The 10,695-nt window shown below is 33.3% G+C and overlaps 1 protein-coding gene across 1 annotated transcript; it reads right to left on the bottom strand.

Annotated features, from left to right (window-relative positions):
* Window positions 1-1,441: 1,441 nt before the first annotated feature.
* LOC132720905 (C-type lectin domain family 4 member C-like) lies at window positions 1,442-7,712 on the bottom strand (the record flags this gene model as incomplete). Its single annotated transcript, XM_060705138.1, has 3 exons — window positions 7,487-7,712; window positions 2,011-2,114; window positions 1,442-1,532 (listed from the first exon to the last, which is right to left on the bottom strand). Coding segments are annotated over exons 1-3 (352 nt in total), but the record flags the coding sequence as incomplete, so codon positions are not given.
* Between the last annotated feature and the right edge of the window lie 2,983 nt (window positions 7,713-10,695).

The following is a 10,695-nucleotide window of genomic DNA, read 5'->3' as shown; positions in this document are numbered from 1 at the left end:
GTTACACAGTTTTCTCTATTCCCGCCATTTATCAGGTTGGGATGGATACCAGTCTGTAAAAGTGTGCCCTAGAGTTATCAATCAACCCATTTGAAAAGACCTTCTGTGGCAGCGTCTTGTGAGTCCAATCCAAAAGTCAAATACCTGTAAATGACATCCAAATAAGGACTGGATTCATTGATTTTCAGATACGCATAAAATTCCTTTCAAGTTATTTAAAGAAAAATCTCTAGACTCCCCTGCCGGCAAAAAAAATGAATAAATTTAAATTAAAAATAACAAAATAATAATTGAATTATATTGAGCAAAGTCGTTATTTTCATCATGCAGCGCAATTGCACAATTAATGTTTCTCGGTTTAAACGTAGTTATTTTAGCTCGATTGCGGAACAAGTTCTTACAACTTAAATTAATCACTTTCGAGTCCGCTTCCTGGAACCAACCAGTACTGGTGTCATATGAAGAAACATGGTCGCTACCTGAGTAGGTGTCGAACTCATGATCTCTAAGTTGAGAGGCAGACACTTGAACAACTAGGCCACCGCTCCCTTTTAATATTTCTCATTGGTCTAATGGTCAGTAAGTTAATCAAGCTGACCATTGAGCGAAACAAGGAAAAAAATTTAGTGATTAAAGTGTATCAATTCAATTATTTTCAACAATTGGAGCAAACATATTTTATTTACAGGTTGCATTGCATATAAGTTATGGTCATACATAAATGGCTTTTGACCCTTACAACGCTAAATCTATCAATATTTCAGTCTGAACAAAATCATTCATCAGTTTATTTTATGTTGCTGTTCTCAGTTTTTTTTTTGTTGCTGTTCTTTATTTTTTTCATTTATTTATTTTTTTTGTTTGGAAAAATCAAATGTGTACTTTTTGAATATCGAACAGTGCAGACCATGATCAAACGGTCAGATGTGTCAGATGTTCTTGGTCTGCACAAAACATGTTGCTGTCACAGTTCATAATAATTGATACGGTTTATACATATGAGCCGTGTCACGACAAAACCAACATAGTGGGTTTGCGACCAGCATGGATCCAGACCAGCCTGCGCATCCGCGCAGTCTGATCAGGATCCATGCTGTTCGCTATCAGTTTCTCTATTTGTATTAGGGTTTATAAGCGAACAGCAAGGATCCTGATCAGACTGCGCGGATGCTATGTTGGTTTTGTCGTGACACGGTTCATATGTTGATACTTTCATCCATGCCCTGTATTCACAAAGAAAAGATCAGGATAAAAAACATACTATTATACTTTTTGCATGCTAGCTATCAGATAGCAAGTTACGAGGTCTTGTGATTGTTAATGTGGCTACTTTTGGTTCATTTTTCTTTCCTTTCGTCGAACTTCTCAATCATAAAATATAATATTTAAATCAAGGTTTCACCTTTGACCAAGTAATGAAATAGCCAATTATTTTACATACCTTTCAATGTTTTAAGGTGGTTTCTAATGAACGTGTTCTCGTCTGCGTTTTCTATATGGACTAAATCAGCATTAAGCTTTTGACAGTTGGCCTGAAATAAACATGATTGATTTATCATTTAAACGGGACTTACGATATTTTACTAAAAGGGACTGGAAATAGTTTTCCCCAGTCACAGTATTTTAGACCATTCGCTTTCTCCCTTAGTTTTTTCTAGAATAATTATTTTTATTGAACAAAATGATCTAATGTAAAAAAAAATGGAAACACGTTTAACTCAGATCAGGTTACGAATTTCTCTAAATATAGATTTTTAATCTTAAATATTTTAATAGGTTTCAGTGCTTCATACGATCAATGCATTTTATCTTTTAAACTTTTGGACATAAGTTGAAGTTCTAGTGATGGCCATCTTTTAAAACAATAAACTCTAACAAATTATATATAAATCAACTGATTCAATAAAATATCATTCCACAGCAAGACTTGTAAAAAAAATTAAATTGTTAAAAAAAAAAGATTTCAATAAAAGAATTTGTGAAAAAGGCTCAATTTCATTTCTTACTTACTCGTGCTTTATCAAATGATAGTTTCTCTTCCACAATCATATAACAGGACCCTTTGTATTGTATCCACCCATCTGGGCATTGCATACATTCTTTATCATCTTTGTCTATGAAAAAGACAGTCATCTTGCTATATACAGTCATAATAAATTAATTAATGAAAGTTAAAATATTGTAAATAAAAAAATGTATTTTATATCCAAATGTTTATCAATGAACCACTCGTACATAATAAATGTAGAATTCTGCTTAAGCCGGTGCTAGGGGGGTGGACAGCGGTTTGCAATAAACACCATCATCCATGAGCAGACTTCTGCAACATTTTCAATTTGAATGTCTTGGCCGATCTTGAAGGTTTTCACAAACTAATATTTTTTTATTTTTCTAATTTGTTCTCACATTTTCTAGAGAAACATTGTCAACTCGTATATAAAAGATGCATAACAAAGTAGGAAATGCATGTTCCTAGACCGTTGAACTTATGTAACAACCATAATTATTTCATGTTTTCCAGTGTTTTACTGTAATATATCAGATGATTATGTTCTGATAAACCACTAGTGAAATTTATAAAATATAATCTTCACTGAAGCCGGGCAATATCTGAATACGGATGAAAAGAATATCATAACTAAACGGAATAACAGACAAAAATAAATGCAAAATAAATTTTGCTTCTTTAGGATAAGAAAGTCGATGTCACCATAAATCATGTTAAAATGTAACAAAATTACAAAACTATATTTTAAAATCGATGATGTGACGACATGATCAAGGGGCAGGACGTGAAGTGGTTGCACACTTGGTTCAAGCGAGCGAATAAGTTGCAAACTTGACAAAATGGCGAACACGGCGTGATTTTTTGAATAGGGTGAACGAATTTAGACAGGCAAGTGGGTTTCTCTGTTATTTTGAAGTTCATTAGTATGTCTATTCCATAATGCAATATATATGCCACACTCGGTTAAAGGTTTCAGCATCCTAGATTCTGTTTTGACGAAGTTATTGAAGATATAAACTGATCATGTAGATATTTTGAAATTTGACATGTGGCTGTTGTGGTCGGTTTTTCTCCTAATTTATTTGAATGTGTAAGTTATGAACTGCATTTAACAATAACAAAATATGTTTCTGTCAATGCTGTACAAATGGTTTAGTTCGCAAGTCCGAAGATAACGTTCAATACACAAAAATATCTTGTTCAAGCACATTTTGGTTGCAGACTTATACTTCAAGCATTTTTGGTTGCAATTTTTTGTGTCAATAATGTGGCATGCATATTTTTAGCGAGGAATAACTAATCATTTTTTTAAATATTTAGCAATACCCGTTCATCTAATGAGAAATATATGTATACAAATTGTGCATGCGTGCAGATATATCCTAACACAGGGTCTTCAAATAGATATAAAACACAATACAATGTATGCTAAATTGAAGTTCAGTTGTGTTTATCTTCATCAATTTTTCTCCTCGATATACTTCTTTTCTTCTTACAAAGTTTTAGGACTTTTTTATATCTTGGCATGACTATATAGCAACAAACAGCTTTCATTATTTTTTTTGAGATTTGAAATAAATTTGATTATATAGTAGATAAAAACTATATTAACATTGACACAAGGGCATTATTCACATGTTTCTTTAAATTGTTCCTTATGCCCCGGTCACATATTCACGGAAAATGCCACGGAAGAGCTACGGTCTAATCGTTCACGGATTACTACGGAAATGTGAAATTCCGTAATCCGCTACGGTTCCAGTACGGACACACAACGGTATGAGTACGGAGTCCGACGGATTTACCACCAAAAGCCCCCGGAGAGACACGGATTGTTACGGGCCGACACGGTTTGATACAGAGCGACACGAATCAGGACGGACGCACTACGGATACACTACGGTCTGCTACGGTATAAGCACGGGTTAGTACGAGTAAGTACGGTCTGATACGGAGAAGAACGTATAGATACGGAGAAGAACGAATTGCCACGGATCTATACGGACCTAATACATCCGTCCACAACCTCTTGCTTGCTCATTTTCAAAATGCCTCAAAAGAAAATAACACCAAGAAAACGAATTGCAGCGTTCAATGATTTTGGCGGAGAAGATTCAGCCTAATCGCGTCCGAACCCCGAGACACATCAGGTTCAATTAAAGTGTATTTCTTGAAGGACGCTGGATCCTCAACAAGTAAGGCATAAAACCTCATACAAACATGAAGCGGTCTTCGTAATAGCCCTTCTCTAGTCCTCCATCTCGTCTGTCTTCTCTTACCTGATTAGATATGGACTATAGTAATCATAAATGAAAAATGCTGATCAATACTGCTCCTCCTTTAATTTTAAGATTTGCTGTCCATCTTACAATTACAATAATTATCGTGATGTTTATGTTTTAAAATATGTAAAAAGTTTGTAAATTAATTATAACTCAAGGGCCAGTTTCCAAGACTTATGAGACACTTCGTTTGATGTACATATTTACTCCATTTTCACGATCCAATGTTTCTAAAATATGTAACATAAAATGTTACTAATTGAAGTACGATATTAATATAAATTTACTTCTATGCATGTCATCAAGCAGCTCGACCACTGACTCCGCATTCTGAGCCATTTCAATATAAAGTTGCAGTCAGTAAATGGCAATTATCATTTATTAAATGTTCCTGCAAATATATATGTCTGTTTTTAACAAGAAGGTAGTATTTATACCGGTGAAAAAGTACATGACACTTAATTCATCCGTACTAAACAGTGGTGGGCCGTACCATTCCGTACCGTTTCGTGTTGCAACGCAATAAACCGTATAAGGTCTCAACCCGGTACGGAATTAGACCCAGCCCATTGTAGTCTAGAAAGTAGTTCTTTAAAATTATGAAATGGCCCAATTTAAGTCATCTCTAGTTAGATTGTTCATAATTAAAGTGTATTTATTGCATGTGTGTAGTTTTTGTGTGTTATATGATGACTTTAAAAGTTGTTTTTTTGTGTATTCTCCAGGAACTCATTTGTTGGTGGAAGGATTAAAGATGTACTACCCACCAGCTGTCAGGAGTTTTTAAAGTGGTGAATTTAAACAGTGTTACAACAGAATGAAGATTTCTGAAAAAAGTAGATGGCTAACCTATTATATTTTGGGCATCATTTGACTTAGATAGTGTTAATGTTTAAAGTTGAAGACAGTATATAATTCATCAAGAACATTGGAATCCAGAATTAAACCTCAAATTTGACTGATTTACTATAGAACTAATAGTACGAAAATTCACCGGGCCGAGTCCATAATACCGTGCTAATCCTTGCCTCACCGTAGTACAACGTATTACGATCGTGGTTTTCCGTGACAATGCCGTATTAATCCGTATTAAAACCGTACCTTATACGTAGGGTAACCGTACAAATACGTAGTTCTCCGTACCAAACCGTGGAAATCCTTGACAAGTTGTTGGACTACGAATCAGTACGGACTATTACGGTTTTCGTACGGACCAGTACGTATCAGTACGGATTAATACGGACTAGTAGGGATACGCTACGGTTGATTTTTCCGTAGCAAATTTTTGTGCATGTTCAAAAATTGTCAAGGATCGCTACGGATATACAAGGACAACTACGATTGATTACGGTTACGATACGGAGAGCTACTGACCAGTACGGGTAGCTACGGACGATGCCGGAATTAATCCGTGGCTCTTCCGTGGGCGTATTCCGTGAATATGTGACCGGGGTATTATTATTGACTAATTGAAACATCTTCCAAATTCCCTAACTCGAACAATGACTTTAAGTAGTTTTGTCACGTATCAGTCAATGTAAATAACCAATCGTATATCATCAAAATCATCTTTAGAATACCAATTGACATATGATATACATCAAATCCGGAATATTGTAAACAAGCATGTCATTTTAACTTTTCGTTTGTAAAAATATTTTAAGTACATTTACATACGTTATGTCTAAAGCAACTGCTGATCTTTACATACGAAACAAACACAATTAACATTTCTTGTGGTTTTGATAAACTTTGGAAATTTTGCCGAGTAACATCGTATGTGTGCACGCGTCCTTACGTTTATGATGAAAATAATTCACTTACATACAACAGAACTCTCACATACGTTTGTTTTGTATGTAGTTTTCATTTGCATTTTACATATGATGACGTATTTTAGAATTGAAGTATCAATAAATATTTTTCTATATGCTATTATTTTGTTTGCAGGCTTTTACTGATGATTATAGTATTGAACTGAGAACCATGTAATTTGAAACATAAAGTGCATCATTGTTGTAAAAGAAGAAAGTATAAATAACATTTATAAGAAAAGCAAGTAACAGAAAATAAATGTCAATAATTGCCATTGAAAAAAGGTTAATAAATATAACCTTCTACACTCCTTTTGCAAAGTTTTACTATGGATTTTAATATAATAAGAATAGGTTTGCAACCAAAAATGCTTGAAGTATAAGTCTGCAACCAAAATGTGCTTGAACAAGATATTTTTGTGTATTGAACGTTATCTTCAGACTTGCGAACTAAACCATTTGTACAGCATTGACAGAAACATATTTTGTTATTGTTAAATGCAGTTCAAAACTTACAAATTCGAATAAATTAGAAGAAAAACCGACCACAACAGTCACATGTCAAATTTCAAAATATCTACATGATCAGTTTATATCTTCAATAACTTCGTCAAAACAGAATCTAGGATACTGAAACCTTTAACCGAGTGTGGCATATATTGCATTATGGAATAGACATGCTAATGAACTTCAAAATAACAAAGAAAACCACTTGCCTGGCAAAAATTCGTTCACCCGTTTCAAAAAATCACGCCGTGTTCGCCATTTTGTCAAGTTTGCAACCAATTCGCTCGCTTATACCAAGTGTGCAACCACTTCACGTCCTGCCCCTTGATGATGTGACGACGTCATAAACGACGTTACGCGGCAAAATCAGTAATACTTAAAATCATTTAAAAAGCATGAAATAGAAAGAAAATTTAATTTTTTTACATATAAGATTGAAATATATTTCATTCGTGAACACCAGCTTTTCTATTTTCACGAGTGGCGTAATATTGCATCTGGTGTTCACTCAGTGAAATACATTTCAATCTTACTTGCAAAACAAACAAAATATCCTCTATTTAAAAAGGAGATTTGACAGTTCATTGATCAATACCGTATTACTTTACAGGCTTTCCGACACATGCATATTCCTGATTTTCTTCCAGCATGTTAAAGAATTCACAAATCACGAATTCAAGATTGACATTTTGATTTCCGCTGTCGCCTGTGCTTGGAGTGATATTGATTTGTTTTGTTGTTCTTTTTGTATGTTATTTTATACCTTTTATAATGACATATTTAAATTATCATAATCATAACTTCTGAAAAGTAAAGATCTCGTTGGAATAATTACATTAAAAGTAACCATAATTAAATTATATTAATAATATTACCGTCTTTACTGGCTTTTTCTTCCAGCATTTCTACTCTGTATTCCAGGCGGTATACCTTTGCTAAAAACTTTTCCTCATAGTAACAATTGAAATTTTGCTGTGTCGCAACACAACAAACAAGGTACAATGCAAAAACTAGCCTGAACATTCCACTCATACTTGAACTTTAGTGCTTTGTCATCTGTTGCAAGATCCTTTCGCTTAATTTTGGTGAAACACTCTGCTTAAATATTATCAATTGTCACGTGACGTCTTCATCAGAAACACCCGGATGTCTATAATATTCATTACATGACTTTTCAGGCGATTTTGAAGATTTAAAGAGGTGGAGACTAAAATTATGCAAGGTTTTTCAACAAGACTAATTTTAGAAACTGATATTTTATGTTAAGGACAATATCTTTAAGTTATTGTCATCTGTTTGTAGGTTAAAGAAACTTGATATGTATAGTATGTCATTCTCTAATAAAATTTATTATGATCAAAATCCAGGAAGTTATTCAATACCACTCCTTTGTAGTTTGATATAACAACATATTTTTTATGGTTGTTGGGTTTTTTGCTGTTCTTTTTATTTACAAAAATGTGCACAACTTAAACTTGTGTAATGTTTTACATACATTTACCTACATGCAGAAAGCAGCGATAAGACAAAGAAAATCGAAATAAAAGAATCCCTTAAGAACGCCCTAAACGATGGAATCAAAAATGATGCATGCTTGGTTTGATTGAGCATGTTCATCGGCGGTATTAAAAGTGCAAGCTTTCGTTCACTCCCGCTGGAACCAGCTTAAACAGAACTCAGCATTTAAACCAGAAAACGTTAGGTTCACGTGGGGAATCACGTGACTTTGTATAGTAATACAAACGAGTAATGGCGACTTCTGAGCCTCGGTAAGTTCATTATTTTTATAAATTTATGTGAGAAACGTTTACTAAATCCAAACTAGACCTTGCATATCATGTCCACGGTAACTTTCTTTAAATATAAATACCATGTGCATTGTCCAACGTTTTATGGTTTTCGAGAAAATTGTTTAAATTGTGTGACACGAGACAATTCAAACAATGTTCCTGAAAACCATAAAGCATACGAGAATGCACTTGACATTAATATATACAGAAAGTCACTGTGCATATGATAGAAAAGGTCTTGTTTATATTTAGGAAACATTTCACACCTAACTTTATAAAAAATAATGATACTTTACTGTAGTGTTTTACTATACAAAGTCACGTGATCCCCCTGTGGAATTTAGAAACATCCGCAAAAGTGTTCATGCGGCAGGTATCATATAATCTTCAATCTTTAATGTGCAAATCTATAAAGCGGCGTATGGTCCCCAAGTTTGAAAATGTGTATGTTATAAACGAGAAAGCAAGAGGCGGAACAAAATAAAATGAAATTTTATTTTTTTTTAAACGGACACTTAGGCCTTAAGTTGGCATTCTAATAAAATCATCAAAAATGCAAAAACTTGAAGATTCGAAATCCGGTTATAATTTTCTTAGTTGTCAGTGAGTGACACTTTTCGAATCTGTCTATGAAAATTTGGTGTTGCCCCACTTGCAAGTTTACTTCTGCAACCAAAATTTTAGAATATGTGAGTTACCATAGTAAGTTTTTCTGTCGATTGTTGACCAGTAAAAAGTAACTGTTCTAGACTTTGGTAAATTAAAAATAAATTTAAAAAAAACAGTCAATAATGTCAAACTGAAATTAAAAAAGGGCAATAACTAAAAAAACTATAAAGGTTAGGGTTATCATTCTTGTGCAGCAGCATTCCTTCTTAATAAGATATGTCCACGTTGACATCTCAAAGATTTTTTGAGTTATGCTTCACTTGGAAAAAAATAAGTAAGTATGAATAAATAACGAGGGACAATAGTTCAACAATTATGAGTTATCTTTATTAAGCACTGTTACCTCCTGAGTGAGATCTATCAACCTGTGTAGTTTCATGTTGATATCTCAAAGACATTTTTAGTTATGCTCTGGAAAAAAATGAGCATACAAAATAACAAAGAGCAATAACTGAAAATAATGTAACAGGGTTAGAGTAGTATCATTCTTTAACCCCAATCAAATGCAAGGTGTGAGCTGCACTAACCTCCGTTAATGAGGAGTCCAAATATCACATATCAATTTAAATTGTCGTGACGGTAAACTGCGTTAGCTGTTTTTCGGTGGATAGTTAAATCAATAAATGTGACAACTCTATTGTTCTCTCTATTGTTCTTTTCAGCCATACTAAAGAAAATAGCCACGTAAAACATTACGGAATGAATGACATCAAAGAGAAAAAAACAGTTATCTATTGACCCTCTAGCCACATAATTCACTTATGCTGATGAGAGCGGACGAAAAGACGCTGCGAAGCATTATATTTATATATTTCCCCCGTGCTGGCGTATCCATATATCCCACGAACGATTGTCATGTGCAACGAAATTTGAGTGACGTGACTTCAATTTCCGTCTACTACAAAAATAATTTAGCAATTTGATAATAAATTTTGTAAAGTAATTACAGGATCCACTTAATATAAATATATGTCTTTTTATTATAATTCAGGACAAGGAGTGGCATCCAAGCCATTGGACATAACAAATGTGCAGGCATTTAACAATTAACAATCTCATACTGCTTCGGGTCACATGCTTTAACAAATTCATTAATCATTAACCCGTTGTCCTTAGTGCAAATCTGCAATAATGACATAAAATAAGACCCATGAGGTCTGAGCCTCAAAGAAATAATTCAAAAAGTATACTTTCTTTTTTTCTCATTTACATTTGTATAATAATATCTCCAATTAAAATAGTTTTCGTCATTTCTTGCTTTAACATTGGCCTCATTATATTAATTTTGTAGACAACATATCCTGAATATCATATTCATTTGGTGCTTTAATTATTTTAAAATTAAATTGAGGGCTATTTTTTCATTAATACTGAATTTCTTGTGGTATAAATTAGAAAGGTTTCGCAGAAAAAAAAATATTATGTATTCTAGAGGATATCTTTTCATGAATTTTAGGAATTTAGTAAAATTTTATAATGAATATTTCAATTGTGTTACATTAACAAGTACAAAATGTTTCATCAGAATTTGGAGCTAACATTTTGATAATTTACAACATGATACTACAAAGAAACTTCAAAGCGCTATGTAAATTTCCACCAAATGTATAATGTAATTATGAATT

The sequence above is a fragment of the Ruditapes philippinarum genome, unplaced genomic scaffold (assembly GCF_026571515.1).
Source record: "Ruditapes philippinarum isolate M1 unplaced genomic scaffold, ASM2657151v2 ctg16351_1_1_1_1, whole genome shotgun sequence".
Classification (NCBI taxonomy): domain Eukaryota; kingdom Metazoa; phylum Mollusca; class Bivalvia; order Venerida; family Veneridae; genus Ruditapes; species Ruditapes philippinarum.
This window is presented reverse-complemented; position numbering and strand designations above follow the sequence as displayed.